The following is a 21,769-nucleotide window of genomic DNA, read 5'->3' as shown; positions in this document are numbered from 1 at the left end:
TTTAAAGAGGAAGCAGCGCAGTCCAGCGGACAAAACATGAGACTGGGCGACAAAACTCCTGATTTCTAGTCCTGGCTCGGTCGCTGCTTGGCGGTATTACCTCGGGTAAGTCACTTAAACCCTCTGCACCTCAGCTTACCCAACCTATAAACATAGGGATGAAGAAATTGCTCCATGGAGGAAAATGACATTTAGTGCACCGGTTATCCAGAGCCACCACAAAGCGCATTTGAATAGAACTTGATTCATCCACTACTGAAATGAAGCAGGAGAGCTGTTTGCTAACAGATAGCAGCTCTACATGAGTTAGACACAAGAAGTGAAAGACTGTCTCCAATTAAACCGCATAGGAAGTTGTTAGAAACTTGGCTGAGATACCAGGGTTAACATCTGAAAGGCCCAAATGACCACAAGCAGTCAGAATCTCAGCACTGTCATCTGAAAACAGCAGCAATGTATTCCAACATACCTTACTCTACACAGAGTAAAAGGCCCTATTTTTGAACACATATGTGTTACCCAGTGGGACTTTTGCACCAGCAGAAGTTATTTCTCCTTTCTGTGCCTGCAACAATCAGGCAAGGACATAAACAGTTGCCTCTCTCTTTGGCAGGTTTGAAAACCACTTGTCTCTTAGGGAGGAACCTCAAGAGGTTCACTTCACTAATTAACAGTAAAAGCGAAGGTCATTCTACATCTCAAGCTTCACAGAGTACAAAGTGGCTTATCAAGTTTGCGAAGTTCAGGAAGATTTAAATTTCTGGCTGTCTCTCCAGCATAAAGCCACTTTTCTACCACAAGGATCTGCTGTGTCACCATCCCAGCTGGGAATTTAATGTCTTCCCTAGAGGGTGGGAAGAGAAGGTCTAATCCCCAACACAGTGCCCACGGGCGCAATGGCACCCGCTGGGGCAGTTGTGTGGCTCGCAGGACACTGCGCCGCCAAAATGCCGCTGCTGAGCACTGCCACCAGACAATCGCCCGCCGAAATGCTGCCAAGATGCGTTGCTGTTTCTCGGCGGCAGTTCAGCGGCAACATGTCTGGCGCCCATCAGTGTCTTTGGGAATAGAAATATGCTATTCCCACTGAAATTTTGGGGACCACTGGTCTAAAGGAACCCTCATCTTAACTCTTCCTCATGACTACACAACAAGCCACACGGCCGTTTTATTTCCTCCAGAAAAGACTGGGTACATTCCCTTCAGAGTTGGATCAATCAGCAGGGAACATGCTTCAAGAACAAGGCTCACACACCCTATCTTGGGCTGTCATAACCAAATCCTTCCTGCAGCCCACATTTACCAAAGGCAGCTTGCCAAAGATATATTTTCTAAGGCCTAACAATGAATTCTATGAAGCTCCTACTTCCAAGTAGAACATAGAGCACTCTTAGCCAGATGCTCATGCTGTCCTTGAAACTGCAGTATCATATGTTCATTTTCAGGATTGCAGGCCCAGAGATGAAAGCAGTGGGAAACCGAAGTCTACTGAAATGTCAGTATCTAATTGCTCAAGCATCTAATGTTTGTTTACATGCATAGCTGTGGCTTCAGTCCTGAAATTCCTACACACAACTCAGTGGCAAAATAAGTCATGGCATACAAATGAAAAAAAAGCCATCAGGGAATCTTGCATGTGTTCAGATGGAATGTTCCCCTTTTGTAACGAGCAAGGACAAACCCAGAAGTCAATGCAAGCACTTGCAGAGAGTGGTCAGTTATTTCAGCACCACTGCACCCAATCCTAACAAATTATACAAATTTCAGCATGTGTCTTGCATTTTAACCAAACTGTCAGGACTAAAAGGCAAACTACTGCCATCTCCACGGTCACAGAAACAGTCTTCTCAGTTATCCCTAGCCAATGGCCTCCATTTATTTAAGATCTTCTTGCAGCCTGTGGCTTGAGTAACAAAACCCAGTCTCGACCAGTGTCTGAAAGACACTTGGGACCCAAGTGATCTGCTCATTATAGAAAGTTTCATTGTGGCCAGTGGCATGAGACCAGGGAGTCTTATACAAGTTGTATTACTAGCAAGAGCTTTAGCAACAGGAAGCTCTTGGGAAGGAATGAGATTTAGTGGACAGAGCAGAGGACTTCTATTCCTACCTCCTGCCTTAACTGACCTTTGGCAGACATCAGCCTCACTTTCCCCAGCTGTAATGCAAGTCATATAGGCATAGAGATGCTGTGATTCTTGAGAGATGCATCTCTCTCTATAATGAAGAATTAAGCCTCCTATTGCAAGCCCAATTTTTATCCCTCTACCAAAACTGAACAGACCCACCTGAAATTTCTCATGTCAGATCTTACTCCGGGGTAAAGTTCCTTCTTGAAAGGCTACGGGCAAACTGGACAAGTTTTGGAAATACTGTACGTGTAAAGCCCTTTGAAATTCTCTGACGAGAAGCTTTATCAGAGTGCAAAGCACTTATGTTAAACTACTGTATTCTGGCTTGTTCCACCTCAGACTTGTAACATTTTAGAACTCTGTTCCAGAGCACCACAAGTCCTTTGACATTTGAAACTTCAGGGAGATTTTTCTTGGCATCGGAAGAGTGGCAAGAGATTGACAAGAAGGCAATATCACAAAGGATATTTTCCAACTAGTACTTTTCTGTAAGCTGTGGAGCCAACACTGGATTAATAAGTCAAAGATGTTTTGAATTTCTGCCTACATAAAGATTGACGGCACTTGTATTCAGAGGTAATGAGGAACAGTACAAGCACCAGTCAATATCCTGTGCCACAGGTATTGCCATTTGAAAGCAGAGCAGCTGAACTTGATCCGTAAGTTGCTTCAACATCACTCTCACTACTTCAGTGTAGCATCAGAGCACTTGCCATTACCCTGTGCTAGGAAACGGTCTTTGAGTAAAGCCTGAAGATACCAGGGGTCCTGCCCTTTGCATTACAGAAAACCTTGGACTACGGATATGAGTGCGTATCACCTAGAAACAGGGTGACATGTTGATTTCCTCTCCCAACAAGGTTTTATAAAACAGGGAGAAGACACAAGTAGTCACATGATCCTCACATGAGCTCAAAATGTGTGTTTGGTGCTGTACAAATAACATTCTCCTCCACAGAGGGTTGACAATCTAAGCAGAAAAGACACAAAGGAAGAATTATCCCCAGGTTAAAGAACTATCCTGTTAACAGATTAGATGAACTGACTGAAGCACTGATTAAGTGACTTCTCTATAGTCACACAGCGAGTCTGTGACTGAGCCAGAAACTGAACCCAGACCTCAAGTCCCAGCTGCAACCACAAGTTCATGCTTAACATAAAACTACAGGGATCAGTGAGCAAACAGAATGCTGCAAAGCTGAATTAAGAAATCACCCAGATACAAACACTCCCTTCCAGCCTTCCTGAACTGTAAAAAAAGTGCTTTCAAGTAAACAATTCACAGGGGAATAGTGTCAGCTGGGAGTCTGCATATCAATGCACACCTAATACCAGTAGCAATACTAGCATTCAGAACTGCTAAGAGTATTATTATTATTAAGAGAAGCCTGTCCTACTTAACAACTGTTTGCTAGACAGGGCGTGGAATACTCCACAGTTCAACTGGGTGAGTGGCTATTGTTAAACTATCAGAGCCAAGCAAGAAAGGTTCAGGGAATGCCCCGTCATGTTTCTATTATAAAGCTATTTTATGAGCTAACTCTGTGCTCAGAGCAGCTTCCTTTTTTTGGAGGAGGAGAAAAGGAGTAGTTTTGTTGATTGTTCCCTCCCCCCACCCACACAGCTCTGAAAACTTGGACCTTGGAGTCTAGAAGAGAGCAGCAGCCTAGTCTCAGGGGAGATATTGCAGCACTTACACTGCACCACAAAGTTTAGCAATCCATACTGGATACCACTGCACCTAGGAATAGGAGGGCAATTGCAGGTGGAGCAGAATCTTATCCAGATCCTGCGCCAACCAACAGGTTTTAACCCAACTGCCTAATCAGTATGACACAGATCAGATTACAAACTTTGCAGAAAATGGCCTGAAATCTGTAGCGCCTCGCTCAGTTAGAGGTCTCTGAACATTTTAAAACATGTCCAGCCCCATTCACACTGGCCAATAGTCCAAAGCCAGTTGGAGAGGAGAGCCACATTGAAACAATGCAAATGCTTTTCAAACATGGTACAATTTACAATGACAGGTCCAAACTTCCTTGCCTTTTAACAAGCCAGAGGACCTACATTGTTTCGTTGTCGTAAGAAGTAATATTGTGTTGATTATATAAGCATCTCATGTTTTTTTCCAGGAAATCTGAGGATATTACACCTCTAATAAATTGCCCTAACAGGTTTACCAATTCCCTTGACCTATCTTAAAGGGATCTCACCATCTCGAGAGCTAGTCAGCTTCAAAGAAGTGAATTAAAACCTAATTAAGATCCTACACATGCTCTTGATTCTCGCCCACAACTGTCACTTTCATAACCACTTTTTCTTATTTCAGACATTCTTCTCTATGTGCGTTATTGAGAAGGACTGACTATTCAGGAGAAACAGTGCCATCATAAGCTAAAAAGGAACTGAAAAGAATAAGGACAAGCACATTAATCTCTTCCAGTTCCTTTTAGGTATCATTTGTAGCTGTAATAGGCAACAACCTTGGCAGAAATATTTATGCAGAACAGGCCCCTTGCCCTCTATGGTCCTTTGAATCCTACTCATTTAGTGACAAAAAGTGCTAACACTCACAAGCCACACAGAGCCAATTCAGCTGAGTCTAGTCTGACTCATGTTATCAGCAGAATTATCAACCAAGTGTGATTAACATGTGATCTTTATTTCTAGGGACAGTGTAATGGGCAAAAAGGTCTCAACTAGATTTTCAGATCACCGGCAACTACTGAAGCTACAGTAGTGAATTTGTGTGGGGGGGTGGAGGGTGAGAAAACCTGGATTTGTGCTGGAAATGGCCCACCTGTTGATCACTTTAGATAAGCTATTACCAGCAGGACAGTGGGGTGGGAGGAGGTATTGTTTCATATTCTCTGTGTATACATAAAGTCTGCTGCAGTTTCCACGGTATGTGTCATAAATATAAAGGGAAGGGTAAACCCCTTTGAAATCCCTCCTGGCCAGGGGAAAGCTCCTCTCACCTGTAAAGGGTTAAGAAGCTAAAGGTAACCTCGCTGGCACCTGACCAAAATGACCAATGAGGAGACAAGATACTTTCAAAAGCTGGGAGGAGGGAGAGGAACAAAGGGCCTGTGTCTGTCTGTATGCTGCTCTTGCCAGGGACAGAACAGGAATGGAGTCTCAGAACTTTTAGTAGCTAGGTATGTGTTAGATTATGATTTCTTTAAATGGCTGAGAAAAGAATTGTGCTGAATAGAATAACTATTTCTGTCTGTGTATCTTTTTTGTAACTTAAGGTTTTGCCTAGAGGGGTTCTCTATGTTTTTGAATCTAATTACCCTGTAAGATATCTACCATCCTGATTTTACAGGGGGGATTTCTTTATTTCTATTTACTTCTATTTTTTATTAAAAGTCTTCTTGTAAAAAACTGAATGCTTTTTCATTGTTCTCAGATCCAAGGGTTTGGGTCTGTGGTCACCTATGCAAATTGGTGAGGCTTTTTATCCAACATTTCCCAGGAAAGGGGGGGTGCAAGTGTTGGGAGGATTGTTCATTGTTCTTAAGATCCAAGGGTCTGGGTCTGTAGTCACCTAGGCAAACTGGTGAGGCTTTTTACCAAACCTTGTCCAGGAAGTGGGGTGCAGGGTTTTGGGAAGTATTTTGGGGGGAAAGACGCGTCCAAACAGCTCTTCCCCAGTAACCAGTATTAGTTTGGTGGTGGTAGCGGCCAGGCCAAGGACAACGGGGGGGGATATTTTGTACCTTGGGGAAGTTTTGACCTAAGCTGGTAAAGATAAGCTTAGGAGGTTTTTCATGCAGGTCCCCACATCTGTACCCTAGAGTTCAGAGTGGGGGAGGAACCTTGACAGTATGCATCTGATGAAGTGAGCTGTAGCTCACGAAAGCTCATGCTCAAATAAATTGGTTAGTCTCTAAGGTGCCACAAGTACTCCTTTTCTTTTTGCGAATACAGACTAACAGGGCTGTTCCTCTGAAACCAATAAAAATACCAGACACTTCTGACTGTAATTGCATGTGAACTGTCTGAAGTGGTTTTGAGTGTTTAATCATTATATGGTCTTGTATGTTATTTCCTAAACCAAAGGAAACTTGCTAGTAATACTACTTAAAATTAAACACACTTGCTACAGCTTATGTGAAGTGAGTCCCTTCCCTCAACACAGGTATGCAAAAAAGCTCTTAATTTACAACAGAAGTTTCTCCTTTATATCAGTTTACAGTCCGCAGCTCAAAACAGCCTCAGTTTCCCCCTCTGCCAAACAACATTCACAGCCACTTTACATCAGCAGACCAAAATGAAAGGCTTATGCTGAAGGTTCTGGTTGAGAATCACAGAATATCAGAGTTGGAAGGGACCTCAGGAGGTCATCTAGTCCAACCCCCTGCTCAAAGCAGGACCAATCCCCAATTTTTGTCTCAGATCTCTAAATGCCCCCCTCAAGGATTGAGCTCACAACCCTGGGTTTAGCAGGCCAATGCTCAAACCACTGAGCTATCCCTCCCCCGAGGGACACCCCATCACTATTACAAACCTCGCTAAAACTTTTTGAATACAACTCAAGATATTTTAGACCACAAGATCATTTCACTGCTTCCTGCTTCAGAATTTTCCAGTGAAGATGAAAAGAAAGTTGTAAACAGAAATATCCTGCTCAAGCCAGCCACTGACTTCACTGACTTGTTTGATTCGTAAGGCATTTGTATTCTTTGGACTTCCTTTTACTTATGTAAGTAGTAAATTATGCTGGTTTAAGATTAGATGATCTCTGGACACTAACTGGTCAGCAGGAAATGTTTATGTGCATGTTACAAGAAGGACTTGAGGTATGTTTTGGAGAGGGAAGCAGCAGCCATCTCAGAGTCAAGGAGCAGAGATCTCAGTGTATGCAGAGCAGCAATCCTACAATTTGATCCATGCTTAGCCGACTTCTGAGCCCATGAGGAATCCCACTAGCTTCATGTTGCACGATCAGGATCTGGAAACGGGACCTGGCTCTAAACCTACACGAAACATGACCAAACCTTGTCTACAGTTGGGCCCCTTGTTAACAGTCTCAGCTACAGACAAAGGTTGCATTGGACATGCAGACTGAACTCCCTTTCCTGTCTCCTAGTTCTTTTTGAACAGAATCGTACTGCCACAGTCTACGCTCTACCTTTAAACAGAGAGTTCAGCCTGCACGTCTGTCTAGTTCGCACCGTTCACAGACAAATCACATTTTAAAACGGAAAAGCTGCTGGTTATTTCTTGCCACTTCAGAGCTTAGGGACAGAAAGTCACTAAAACTGACAACTGCACGGGCAATCACCACATCACCTGGTTTGGTGTGATCCTGCTTTTCCCCTCTCTCCTCCCCTCCATATTGGGAACTGGCTTGTGCCTGCCACCTTCCATTGCTAGCACAGAGGTAAAGAACACTGAAAATTTAAGTTATGTCTCTTGTACGTTTCTGACGGCTCTCCTTGTGATTTCAGTGTGCCGTTAGTGCAGAGTTAACCCAGGCTTTTTAGTTGGGTGTTGCTCAGAACTCCCCACCCCTGTCTACACACCAAAACCTCACCCAAGTTAAGCAGTGCTTTCATCCTGGTCCGGCCCAGATGGGGATGTGGGTTAGAGTCAGGGTTTCACTTTCACTCAAACCAATAACCTGTGTGTTTTCAATGAGGATGCAGGCTAAAATACTTGAGTGCTGATTGCCCTCCAACACCTTCCCACAGTCCCCCCACCCCCCAACTCCTTTTGTGCCTCAAAGGACAGATTCATTCTTCTATAATTCCCTGGGGAAAGGGAGTGGCTCAGCTTACTGTAGCTCAAAGAACCATGGGATGTGCCACCAGAAGTCTCAGCAAGTCACATTGTGGAGTTCTGCACCAGCGAGGAGACAGTAACATAGATATGGTTTTGCTGACATGCGCCTTATGTAATAGCTTGGAAAACTAGTAGCACAATCCTCCTTTCCACCTCCGTTAACCACACTTTCATTCCTTAGTCCATTCAGTACAGCCTTCTACCTCTGCTCCATACCCTCTCTCATATCCTTCTTCCTTGGTTACTACTTAGTTCATTCACATACATTTTGCACTGGGGCTTATTTCCTTGCCTAGTATTTTAGTATTAGCTAGTGGAACATATGCATCTGAAGAAGAGGATTTATCTTTAACAGTACCTGTGCGTTTCCTTCTCCACGTGTCATATCACAACCTACCAGATCTCTCTTCCTGCATACCTGCAACATTTTGTTAAGTGGGAATTGTGTGATTACCAACCTATTCATCTCATTTTAAAATGGAGTTTTCTGGGAGGGTATGGCTCAAAGGTCTAAACACCATGTATGAAATACTCAGAGTCTCTGCAAACTCAAAACTGAATTCCAGCAAGGTCTAGCTCAGCCCATCAGCCTTATGAGGTACGGAAAAAATGGAGTTCCGTATGATTTACTGCATAGATGCCTTCAGGATGAGATTAAAGACCAACACTTGCTCTCAAGGCATTAGCAGCCTCTTGGCACTTTTTATACAGGCTTGCCTAGCCTAATGTCCTAGCCAGAGATTCCCTTTTCACACCACTATACCACAGCATAACGCAAGTCATTTGGCCACCAACCCAAATGTGCCTGCATCTCAGCAGGCAAATAAAGAACGTCTTCTGTGTTACATAAAGCACCCTGGGATGAGAGGTACTAGATCAATATCTAACAAATAGTGGACACTATGGAAGTAGAGCCTGTCCCAGCACTCAGGAGACCTGGGTTCCATTCTTGGCTCCTCCAATGCCTGCTGGGGGACCTTGAGCAAGTCATGTCCCCATACAATGTAAAGCACTTTGAGAACTACTGAAGCAAAGCTATGAAAGAGCTGGGTGGTGTTATTAATTTAGCAGCCCCTCCTAACTTCCACCTCTCTAGAGGTCTCACCTAAGCACTAGGCAGGGAACCCAGCCTCCTGCACCATGTCCACACGCGTATTTCTCCATTTATTCCTTAGAGTGCCCAAGTTTGTGCCCCGTTCTTTGAAGTCTCCTATTACTTCTTGTTTCTACTATTCAGAAGGCATTGCAGGACTCAAAATTAGGTTTCTGGAATTCCCCCAGGAATCTTGTGTGAAGGAAGATTCCCAGATTGCTTCTTTACAAACAGAAAGCCCACTGCTAGATACAGTATCTGAATGCTGGACAATCCTATTTAAAAGAGTTAAACTGGGCACAATGCCCAGAAAAGGCAGACATTCCCTCAAACAACACACTAAAGAGTAGTCCAAAAAGTAAGATGGTGGGGAAAGCAGAAACTGCTAAGTTATGTACAGACCTGAAGAGGCAAGACCTGAATTCAGTTAGAGAGAGAAACCATGGGGAAATCTGTGGGCATGAAAAAACACTTACAACGCTGTACCGAGAAAACTTCCAAAAGAGGATTGAGGATAACCCAGCTGACTTGAAAACACAGGGAAGAGATGGCTGCTACCCATCTCAAAATGATGTGCTGCTACCCATAAAAAGAAAGCTTGTTTCAATCCTTCCCTGCCTCAAGAGTGCTTTGGCAAAAACAGTGAGGGGGAACTTATCCTCGTCCAACCACAACTCAGAGCCCCACCCTGCATCAGATGTTCCCCTATCACTTGTAATGCTCTGAGATCTGAACGGTAAGAGCCCCCAATATGCAGCCTGCACACTCCTAACTTGGCTCCCCAGCAACCCATATTTTTACTAGAGAGGAAGGTCCAAATGCTGCACACCCCAGTATCTTACAGAGGCTGTCTCCAAACCAGCACGATGGGTACAATTTTCAGAAGCACATGAGTGACTTAGGACTTGGAAAGTTTTACCCAATACCTGATTTTGCCACAGTGATCCACTACTAGGAAGTCACATTTGGCTGCTTCAATAACACGGGCTAGTCCGCCCCACCAACTCCTTCAGCATTGCTAATGTGGCTCTCAGTTGACCCTCTTTCTAGCCTGAGTTCTCCTCAGTAAGGTACATCACCACTCAAACATGACTTTAAATCCCTGTTCTAAACTCACACGAACTAAGGAGCCATAAAATATTCAGCACTAGAAGTGTCACTGAATGCATCCGATGAAGTGAACTTTAGCTCACGAAAGCTTATGCTCAAATAAATTTGTTAGTCTCTAAGGCGCCACAAGTACTCCTTTTCTTTTTTTGAGAAGTGTCTATTGTTCTTTAACCACTCCCTGCTCTTTGCACTTATGATAAAGACGATTATCAGCCCCCAACTGGTGGTATGCAGACCTCTCCCCCACTGAGTCATTTCCCTGGGCATGCTTTTCTGTTATCTTTAAAGTGAAATTCCCCTCTGGGCATACCTCCAGCTCATATTTGTTTTAATTCAGAAAATATATCTCAGTACAACAAACTCAAGGCACCATGAGAAAATATTAAACAACAGCTCCTTCAACTGTAAACGTAAAAAAGAAATTATTCAGTTACTCTTGAACTGATTGTCAGACACCTGTTACTTTGTGATTTACCCCATAGCCTTCCCTAGAATTAATACAATCTCTTTCACTGCCCATGCAAACTCCTGCCACCCCCACTCATCTGCCACCTTCCCCTCCTGTGGCCTTTTCATCTGCCCCCTTCAGTTTTATACCAAGGGCAAGGCAGACATTTACATTTTATTTTGTGTTGCTACTTTTCACACCCTTGTAGTTTTAATGGGAGCAGCACAAGCCACAGTAGAGTGAAATGTAATTGAGGACATAGCTGGTGTAGAGCACTTATTAAACAACCTCCCTGCCCCCAGGAAGGAGAGAGAGAAGTCACAGTCTGCACTTCATAGGGATGCTCCTGAAGGATTATAAACCGTTGAGAGGAATGAACAAGTCAGCAGTCGTTCAGGTCTTGGCGGCAGGGACACAAGTTAATTTCACAGGCTAGAATGAAAACAGACCACAACAGAAAGAGGATGACACAGACACACGCACAGGGAAGACTGCACCCAATCCCTCCAGTGCCCTGAGGCCACTTGGACACTCAGTCTTGCTATTTGGAAAAATCAATCCCACCTGTAATGCTAGGGATCCCATTCATGTCCCCTTCATGCAGCAGCGATGAATGGTAGAGTGCACCTACTGCTATGAAGATGACTAAAAACTCCACAGATCAGAGAGCTCCTCGATCACCATACATTTTTTGAAAACCTAAAGGATGTTTATACAGTTTTGCTGTAGTCATGTCAGTGCCAGGATATTAAAAGGAAGCGTCACACAAAACCGAGGCACCCCCTCAAGTCACAAACTAAGTTAATTTTGCAGAATCAAATCAATTTTGGATATTTGCCCAACTTATCCCAACTCCACCCTGAACAATTCTCATGCCTCCTATTGCAGGTAAATTCAGTAACTGCTCTTCATAAGGACATTGTGTAACCATAAAATTAGCACACAAGTTTCCTGCTTGGATCCATCTGATCCAAAGTAAAAATTCAAGGAGATAAAACAGGATACTAGAAGTGACCAAGGAAATTTCTAAGCTCCTGTCAATCCCCAATCTCACATTTCAATTTAAATTCAGCTTCCAGCATACAGGACAAAAAGCAGTACCTGAGTCGCTGAAATACTCCCAGGTGCACTGTGCATACTGATAGAAAAGCCTCATCCACATTATGGTTTGGGACCATGTACCCAGCAGACTTCCAACATGGAAGTGTGCCTACAAGCTCTATCACAAGACATTCCTGCAGGCAAGTAGCATTTATGCACACGAGTTCTTCCACTAAATTCAATGGGACTACTCGCATGTTTAAGTGTTTGCAGGATTGGGGCTTTGTCACAAACGCATTCAAAAGCCTGTCTAGAAGCCGGCCTTCTGGGGTACTTGGGAAAGTTGTGAAGAGGATATGGGAGTCTATAATAGTTTTCACCATTTATGCTCCTACATGCACAGTCTGAGCATCTGAGGCTGCACATACAAAGCAACAAGCAAGCTAGCAGATCAGATGTCCAACACTGCTGCCCTGCCCTGTTTAATGCAAGCCATCATCCTACCAACACAGACAGGGTCATCATAACCACCACATGTTGAAAAGAAGTGGTCAAACTGCTAGAACAAGGGATTGAGGATACTTCTGTGGTATGCATTTAACTGAGGTGACCCTGTGCACATATTTTCAAACACATCTGTCTCCTAATGTAGACAGGTCCAAAGTGTTTGAATTCTTTCTGACCCAGAACAGAGGCAGCATCTGTCAATTCTTTTCCCTCTATGTTTTGTATATTAAAGTTTGACCCAAGCAAACATACAATGTTTACACTTTGTGGCGAAGAATAAGAAATATTTACAGCAAGCAAATAAACTTCCTTTGCTTTTCATCAACTCATCTCACTGGCTCCCTGCTATTCATCTCAATGGGTTCCTTAACACGGTGTTACCCGCGTTACCCCAACAATTATCCGTAAGGCAAAACACGGAAAGAACACATTAAAGAATATTTAGATAAGTTAGAGGTATTCAAGTCAGCAGGGCCTGATGAAATTCATCCTAAGGTACTTAAAGGAACTGGCTGAAGCAATCTCGGAACCGTAAGCAATTATCTTTGAGAACTCATGGAGGACGGATGAGGTCCCAGAGGACTGGAGAATGGCAAACAGTACCTAGCTTTAAAAAGAGGAACAAAAAGAACCCAGGGAATTGTAGATTTGTCATCCTAGCTTCAATACTTGTAAAGATATTGGAACAAGTTATTAAACAAGCAATTTGTAAGCACTTTGAAGATAATAGGGTTACAAGGAATAGTCAGCATGGATTTGTCAAGAACAAATCATGGCAAACCAAACCAACTTTATTCTTGGACAGGGGTTGAAGGCCTAGGTTGCTGGTTTTGGTTTTTGGGGGTGGGGGGGGGGGGAGAAGAGAGCAGTTCACGTGAAATACCTTGATTTTAGCAAGGCTTTTGACAGTCCCACATGACACTCTCATAAGTAAACTAGGGAAATGTAAGCTAGTTGAAGTTACTATAAGGTGAGTGTACAACTGGTTGAAAGTCCATACTCAAAGAGTAGTTATCAGCCATTCGCTGTCCAACTGGGAGGACGTATCTAGTGGAGTCATAAGAATGGCCATATTGGGTCAAATCAAAGGTCCATCTAGCCCAGTATCCGGTCTTCCGACAGTGACCAATGCCAGGTCCCACAGATGTCAGACCTTGGTCTGGAACTATTCAACATTTTCATTAATAACTTGGATAACAGAGTGAAGAGTATGCTTATAAAATCTGCAGATGACATAATAGTGGGAAGGGTTACAAGTACTTTAGAGGAGAGGATTAGAATTAAAAATGACCTTGATAAATTAGAGAATTGTTCTGAAATCAACAAGATGAAATTCTATAAAGACAAGCACAAAGCACTTCACTTAGAAAGGAAAAAGCAAATGCAAACCTACAAAATGGGGAATGACTGGCTAAGCGGTAGTACTACTGAAACCGACCTGGGGGTTACAGTGGATCACACACTGAATATAAGTCAATGTGATGCAGCTGTGGAAAAGGCTAATATCATCCTGGGATATATTAACAGGAATGTTGTAAGTAAGATAGGAGCTAATTGTCCCACTCTTCTCAGCATCTGTGAGGCCCCAGCTGGAGTACTGCCTCCAATTTTGGGCATCACAATTTAGGAAAAAGGTGACCAAATTAGAGAGTATCCAGAGGAAAGCAACAAAAATGATAAAAGGCTTAGACAATCTGACATATGAGGAAAGGTCTAAAAAATGGGCATGTTTAGTCTTGAGAAAAGAAGATCAAGGGGAGAACCTGATAATAGTCTTCAAAATACGATAAAGGCGGTTATAAAAAGAATGGGCATGAGTTGTTCTCTTTGTCCACTGAAGGTAGGACAAGGAGGATTGGGCTTAATCTGCAGCAAAAGAGATTTATGGTCAGTATTAAGAAAAACTATAAGGATAGTGAAACTCTGGAATAGTTTCCCAAGGGAGATTCCAGAACCCCCATCATTGGAGGTTTCTAAGAACAGGTTGGACAAACACCTGCCGGGGTGGTTTAAGTTTACTTGGTCCTGCCTCAGCCCAGGAAACTAGACTTGATGACCTCTTGAGGTTCCTTCCCTGCGTGTCTGTTCTCCACCGTAGAGGGGAAGACAGATCAAATTTAGCCACAGATATCTAAGAAAGATCCTCCCTCTCTCAGAAGGATGCCACCAAGTGACACCCAAGCAAACTTAGAGACTAACCAATTTATTTGAGCATAAGCTTTCGGGAGCTACAGCAAGTACCCAAGCAAACGTAGCCCTGAACTCTCAGACCATCCTCCTGCAGCTCAAACAGCCAGAGGGAAAGGATAGCAGGGAACAGGATCCGCAGCATTTTCCAACAGCGGGACTGGAACCGCATGGAAGGAAAACTGCGAAGAGCTGCACCTTGAGAAATGCAATGGCCATTTGTGAGTTGCTTACAAGAAAGGAAGGAGAGGAAAAGCAGCTACACAAAGAGCTGAAAGCCGCAAAGCAAGGTAAATTACACATCGCAGACCATTCAGAGCCAGCGTGTTTGTGCTGCGCCCAGCATAACGGCCCCCCCAGTCCTGACTGGGAGCTAATGGAACACGAGTGTTTAAACAGCCACATGTCTGAAAGCCAGGGACGTTACAGCGGCGAGAAGCCATGCCCAGCCCGGCTGGGGAGCGAGGGGGCAACCGGAGACAGAGGCAAGGAGGGAGGGAGTTCCCCCCAAGCATCCCCAGCCCCCGACGTCCCAACCCACCTGCAATGGCCCCCACTCTGCCCCAAGCACCCCCGCGAACCAACCGCCCCCGCCCCAAGCGCGGAGCTCCGTCCCGCCCACAGGTACGCCCGGCCCCAGGCCCTCGCCCCACGGGTACCCTGGCCACCACCCCCCCCCACGGCGACCCCCGGCTCGGCTCCAGCACCCCTCCCCCCACCAGGCGGCCAACCGCCCGGAGTGGCCCAACCGCCTGCCCCCCCCGCCAGCACCGTGGGACCCGCCCCCAACCCGGGGAGGGGGCTGAGGCGGGCGCTGCCCCCCCGGAGCGGGACCCACCTGAGCAGGCTGGAGAGCGGGTGCCCCCCGCCGCCGCCCCCGGCGCCGCCGCCGCCGCCCCCCGAGCCGAAGCCCGAGCTGAGGCGCTTGCCCGAGAGCAGCTTCTCCACGGCGGGCAGGTTGCCGGTGCGGGCGGCCTCCAGCAGCTCCTGCTCCTTCCCCATGGCCCGGCCCCGCCGGCCGGGGCCCCGCACTCCCCGGCTGCCGGCACCCGCGAACCGCCGCCGCCACCTACCCCCCCACCGAGCGCCGCCAGCGCCCGCCCCGGCGCGTCCTTCCGGGGCGGGGCCACGCCGGTCCCACCCCCCGCAGCGGGAAGCTCCGCCCCCACAAGGGGCACCGAGAAGGGCTCCCGCCCCGCAGGGGGAGGGACCTGGAGGGGCTCCACCCCCGCAGAGGGGCGGTGCCAGGAGAGGCTCCGCCCACACAATAAGGCGATGAATAATGCCACTCGGCGTGAGGCAGGGTCAATGTAACACGCCCCCAAAGGGGCGGGGATAATACATAACCCCACCCCTGTGTGGGGGCTGAGAGATGCTCCCCCTGTAGGGAGAAGCAGGGAATAAGCCCAGGTTCAAGAGGAGGAGCAGGGTATAAATCCCAACCCAGAGGTGAGATGAAAGGGATAATGCCAGGGGGTGGGGGGAGGACAAGTGACATGGTATAACCCCAGGGCCCCCCCTCCAGGAGAAGCAGGAATAATTCCACCCTCGCAGGAAGGGGAAAAAATAGTTAATACTGAGGTCCCACAACAGTGCCCATAATAATGCAGCACCACACACTGACTATCTTCCGCAAGGTTAAGCAGGAGCCATGTGCCTTAGAGACCAAGCCAGCAGAGCTCATAAGACTTCACCGTGCAGATATACCACTGCCATCGCTCTGCGGCATCATGTGGTCCTGTTTTACCATCTCACAAAGAGCAACCTGCTGTGCGAAATACACAGGTCTACTTAGCCCTCCTTCTACGGAAGGGAAAAGGAGCAATTTACCACGGAGGAGACTTTCAGATGAAGCCTCCAAAATCCTGAGGGCCTTTGTAGGTGTGATAATAAATGCATAAGTGCCTGTGAAATTCAGGGTCGAACAAAGGAAATGTAGCAGTTACTAAGCATCTGCCATTCTAACCAAGGATAGCAGCCAAAACCCCAATTCTTCCAATGCACCACTTTCCTGTCCCAGGGAATGCCTGATCCCCAGACCTCCTCCTTCATGACTGAAAGCTTTTACAAAGAGGCCATGATGATATTTGCATACATTAATAAAAAGGGAAGAATAATGTTCTGGTTCCATGTCCCATAAGGAATGAAGTTGAAGGAGATGAGACTCTATTTTCTATTTTCTAAGACAAATGTAAGGCACAGCCTCCAGTGGTACATTAACACCTCTGCCTCCTAGCCCACAAGAAGCATCATATCTCAAGTTTCAGAGGAACAGCCGTGTTAGTCTGTATTCGCAAAAAGAAAAGGAGTACTTGTAGCACCTTAGAGACTAACCAATTTATTTGAGCATGAGCTGTAGCTCACGAAAGCTCATGCTCAAATAAATTGGTTAGTCTCTAAGGTGCTACAAGTACTCCTTTTCTTTTTGCATATCTCAAGTATAACCCAAGAATCAAATTAGTGTCTTGCATGTGATATGATTTGGGAGGGCAAAAACCCACCACCAGGGTTGGTGCCTTGTTAGCAGTCTTATCAGCAGAAACCAGAGACTAAGCACCCTTCCAAGCCCACTAGGCACCAATCCCTTCAACTCAGATTAGAAGCACAGCAGCAAGGCAACATGGGAAAAAAATAGAATTGATGCTGCTCAGACTGTAGCTGTTCTGCATATAAACAGAAACCTGCAGGGCAGTCAAGCCAGCACCTTCCAGGAGCACTAAAAATCACGTTGCTTTTTTAAAGGAACATGCTGCCTCATGTTTTTGAAACATGATATTTCAGCTTCAGTGGAGAATCCTCAAGGCAGGCAGATGTTCTAATTACCTTGTTTTGTGTGATCTCGGCATATCTAGCTCACGGCTGTATGTAAACACCATTAAAACATTTCAGTTTTGTCTACCTACTTTTGGACTTCCCCAGCCGCTAGCATGGCGTTTTTCTACTGCTCAACTTATCATATTTTTGCTTGATCACCTTCCATCTGGTGCTCTCAATGCAATTTCCACAAATGAATAAATTCTCACAATCTCCCTGTAAGGTAGGTATTCTTACTCCTATTTTACACTTGGGGAAACTGAGTCAGAAACTAAATGACTTGCCCAAGGTCATACAGAGATGAAGAACAAACCTAGTTCTCTTGCCTCCCACTCTTATGCTTTAACTAAAACACTATCCATAGCAAGAAGAAAAGGAGTACTTGTGGCACCTTAGAGACTAACAAATTTATTAGAGCATAAGCTTTCGTGAGCTACAGCTCACTTCATCAGATGCTATCCATAGCAGATCTCATGGCAAAAAATAGGACTGCAATAGGCCCTGTGGTTTAACCCTCTGGCACAATCATCAAGAGAATCATAGAATCATAGAATATCAGGGTTGGAAGGGATCTCAGGAGGTCATCTAGTCCAACCCCCTGCTCAAAAGCAGGACGAATCCCCAATTAAATCATCCCAGCCAGGGCTTTGTCAAGCCTGACCTTAAAAACTTCTAAGGAAGGAGATTCCACCACCTCCCTAGGCAACGCATTCCAGTGTTTCACCACCCTCCCAGTGAAAAAGTTTTTCCTAATATCCAACCTAAACCTCCCTCACTGCAACTTGAGACCATTACTCCTTGTCCTGTCATCTTCTACCACTGAGAATAGTCTAGAACCATCCTCTCTGGAACCACCTCTCAGGTAGTTGAAAGCAGCTATCAAATCCCCCCTCATTCTTCTCTTCTGCAGGCTAAACAATCCCAGTTCCCTCAGCCTCTCCTCATAAGTCATGTGTTCCAGACCCCTAATCATTTTTCTTGCCTTTCGCTGGACTCTTTCCAATTTATCCACATCCTTCTTGTAGTGTGGGGCCCAAAACTGGACAAAGTACTCCAGATGAGGCCTCACCAATGTCGAATAGAGGGGGACGATCACGTCCCTCGATCTGCTCGCTATGCCCCTACTTATACATCCCAAAATGCCATTGGCCTTCTTGGCAACAAGGGCACACCGCTGACTCATATCCAGCTTCTCGTCCACTGTCACCCCAGGTCCTTTTCCGCAGAAAAGTTCAACCCCTTCTGAGATACCATAGTCAAAGTCCAACAGAAACCCAAATAATCTTTAGGCCTGCTAGGCTCACTTTTCAGCCCCGTTCCTTTCAGATGAACCTCACCTGAGGCAAACTACATCAACAGGTTCCTGATGACCAATCTAATTTGCAGTTTGTGTTAGGCATACCCTTTCATAGGAAGGCTCTAACAGATCATAATCTTCAATTAATTCCAAACCCCAACCACTCTTCACACACACACACAAACTTTGTTGGGTGTATGCCGACATAAATTGCATCAACCAAAGTCTGTAGTGGAGACATGGCTGTAGACAATTCTAACGGTATGTCTACACTATGGCACTATACCAGCATAACTATGTTTAGATTCAATACAATCCCTCTCTTTCAGTAACTCACGCTGTAATCCTACCTCTGCATTATTCATGCTCCTTTGTATGTGACTTGTACAAGAATTCTTACATTTAGCAAATACAAACCACTAAGGAAAAGTTAATTCTAAGTCTTTTTTAATACATTAAGGTAGTTTAAAAGATCCACTGAACTAATGAGGCTAATATTCGTCTTAAATCATTCTGGTCCTATCTTTTTCACAATAGCAATGAATGGGAGATGTCATTTGTATTTCATGATAATAGCAGCACACTACCGCGTTGAACGTCTGGTTCAGTCAGAAGCTTTTCCCATGTGAGTGTCATTATGCTGAGAAATGTCAGGTATCTGTTTACCAAGTAAAAATCAAGTCTTCTTTCTTGAGAGTGTTAACTCTTTCCTGCTTTACAAAAGGGGAGTCTCTAAATTGTGTTATGATTATTAGTGAATATTAATCCATAAAGACAACAGTTTAAAAATATATTAGGGAAAGATGGTGTGATGGGTTGTATGAACTTCAGGCTGGCCAGGAGGGGTTACCAAGCTGCAATGACTCCAATCAGCCCCACCCAATTACCTCTGGAATCCAGGGGTCAGAAGCCCAGAATGCAATTTTCTCCATCCCATAATACCATCCATAGTCCATAATTTTCACATCTTTTTTAAAATATGCCACAAACATGTGTGGAACATTTTGGTCTTTGCCATCTCTGACAGAAGTATGGAGCCCATAAAGCTCTGCACTATTCTCCTGAAAGTTGCAAATACAGGATGCATGATTCTTCTGTATTTGCAGACCCTCAGGAACGACCACAACAACAAGGAACATGAGGATTTCTTTGAGGACAGATTGCTGAGGGACACAGTCAAAAAACAATTAAAGGCGCTTGGCAGCGTTCATGGAGCAGTTGCAGACAGTGGAGTGCCACTTCTGGGCCTGATAATCAACACTGAGTGGTGGGATTGCATTGTAATGCAGCTTTGGGGCAAGGAGCAGTGGCTGCAGAACTCTTTGAGTGTGAAAGGCCTCATTCCGGGATCTGTATGCCCAACACGCCCCATCCCTCTAGCGCAGAGATACCAGAATAAAAGTTTCAGACAGGATGTCATCGTTTACATCCCCCGAGTTCTCTTTCTGACATACAGAAGAGAGGGGTGGTCTCTGAAATGAGGGCTATACAGAAAAGGGAGAGAGAGAGAGACAGAGTGTGAGGGGGAGAGGGGGGGTACCATAGGAGAATGATGTAATATCTAAGCAGCTGTAGTCCAAAAAATAATAAAATGTCACACATTTAGCACCTTTCAATCAAGGATCTCAAAGCCCTTCACAAACATGAATTAATCCTTATCACAGCCCTGTGAAGAATGTAAGTATTACACATTTTACAGAGGGGGAAACTGAGGCACAAAGAAGTTCAGTGACATCAAAAGTCACATACTGACCAGAAGCAGAGCTAGAAACAACTCAGGAGTTCTGATTCGCTCATCTCCTGGCGTAACCACTATTCTAATGACCACAGCAGTTTAGTGGGATGGCCAATTAGAAAGAAACAATGCAGAAAATTACTGACTGGGATTTTGCCATCCCGCCTGGCTTCGTTCATCAAAGAAACAAAGTCAGCAGGAAACGTGTTATATTGCCTTAATGAGAAATGTTTTATTTGTAAATTTGTATGAAGGATTACAAAACCCTGCAATAATCCTGCACTCCATTGTGCCTAGAAACAGAAGGTGCTTGAGTCACTCACCTCAATGCTCCCCATCTTCTCTCTAACTCCAATACTCCCTACTCCACCGCATGCCCTCCCTACCCCCAAAATTCCTCCCCTCCCCCACCTGTCCCAACCCCCATGCTCTCCCTATCCCCAAACTCCCTCCCTTTCCCCACCTGTCCCAACACCCCTACTCCAACCCCCATGCTCTCCCTACTCCCCAAACTCCCTCCCTCCCGCACCTGTCCCAACACCCCCCTACTCCAACCCCCATGCTCTCCCTACTCCCCAAACTCTCTCCCTCCCCCACCTGTCCCAACACCCCTACTCCAACCCCCATGCTCTCCCTACTCCCCAAACTCCCTCCCTCCCCCACCTGTCCCAACACCCCTACTCCAACCCCCATGCTCTCCCTACTCCCCAAACTCCCTCCCTCCCCCACCTGTCCCAACACCCCCCTACTCCAACCCCCATGCTCTCCCTACTCTCCAAACTCCCTCCCTCCCGCACCTGTCCCAACACCCCCCTACTCCAACCCCCATGCTCTCCCTACTCCCCAAACTCTCTCCCTCCCGCACCTGTCCCAACACCCCTACTCCAACCCCCATGCTCTCCCAACTCCCCAAACTCCCTCCCTCCCCCACCTGTCCCAACACCCCTACTCCAACCCCCATGCTCTCCCAACTCCCCAAACTCCCTCCCTCCCGCACCTGTCCCAACACCCCCCTACTCCAACCCCCATGCTCTCCCAACTCCCCAAACTCTCTCCCTCCCGCACCTGTCCCAACACCCCTACTCCAACCCCCATGCTCTCCCTACTCCCCAAACTCCCTCCCTCCCCCACCTGTCCCAACACTCCCCTACTCCAACCCCCATGCTCTCCCTACTCCCCAAACTCCCTCCCTCCCCCACCTGTCCCAACACCCCCCTACTCCAACCCCCATGCTCTCCCTACTCCCCAAACTCCCTCCCTCCCTCCCTCACCTGTCCCAACACCCCTACTCCAACCCCCATGCTCTCCCTACTCCCCAAACTCCCTCCCTCCCTCCCTCACCTGTCCCAACACCCCCCTACTCCAACCCCCATGCTCTCCCTCCCTCACCTGTCCCAACCCCCATGCTCTCCCTACCCCCAATACTCCTCCCCTCCTACCTGTCCCAACACCCCCCACTCCAACCCCCATGCCCTCCCCACCATACTCCCTCCCCTCACCAAGATCTCCCTACCCCCAATACTCCCAGTCTAACCCCTCCACCCACCCCAGAGACCCCGTCCCCCGAGGGCTGTTGCGTTGCCATGGAGACAGAAATCTCCCGGAAGTGGCGGAG

General features: G+C 46.1%; 1 protein-coding gene across 6 annotated transcripts in view; it reads right to left on the bottom strand.

The window, feature by feature from the left end:
* Nucleotides 1-15,379, bottom strand: part of ANKS1A (ankyrin repeat and sterile alpha motif domain containing 1A) — a 156,381-nt gene extending 141,002 nt beyond the window's left edge. For 5 of the 6 annotated variants that reach the window (XM_048826255.2, XM_048826257.2, XM_048826259.2 and 2 more), the window contains exon 1: nucleotides 15,147-15,379. In XM_048826255.2, the coding sequence (XP_048682212.2) occupies nucleotides 15,147-15,310 (164 nt within the window). In that variant the 5' untranslated portion in view covers nucleotides 15,311-15,379. The remainder of the gene's footprint in view (nucleotides 1-15,146) is intronic. The other variant, XM_048826269.2, reaches the window with a different exon arrangement.
* Nucleotides 15,380-21,769: the final 6,390 nt, after the last annotated feature.

Source organism: Caretta caretta, chromosome 21 (assembly GCF_965140235.1).
Source record: "Caretta caretta isolate rCarCar2 chromosome 21, rCarCar1.hap1, whole genome shotgun sequence".
Taxonomy (NCBI): Eukaryota; Metazoa; Chordata; order Testudines; family Cheloniidae; genus Caretta; species Caretta caretta.
The sequence above is the reverse complement of the archived record's forward strand: the minus strand, read 5'-3'. Positions and strand labels throughout refer to the sequence as shown.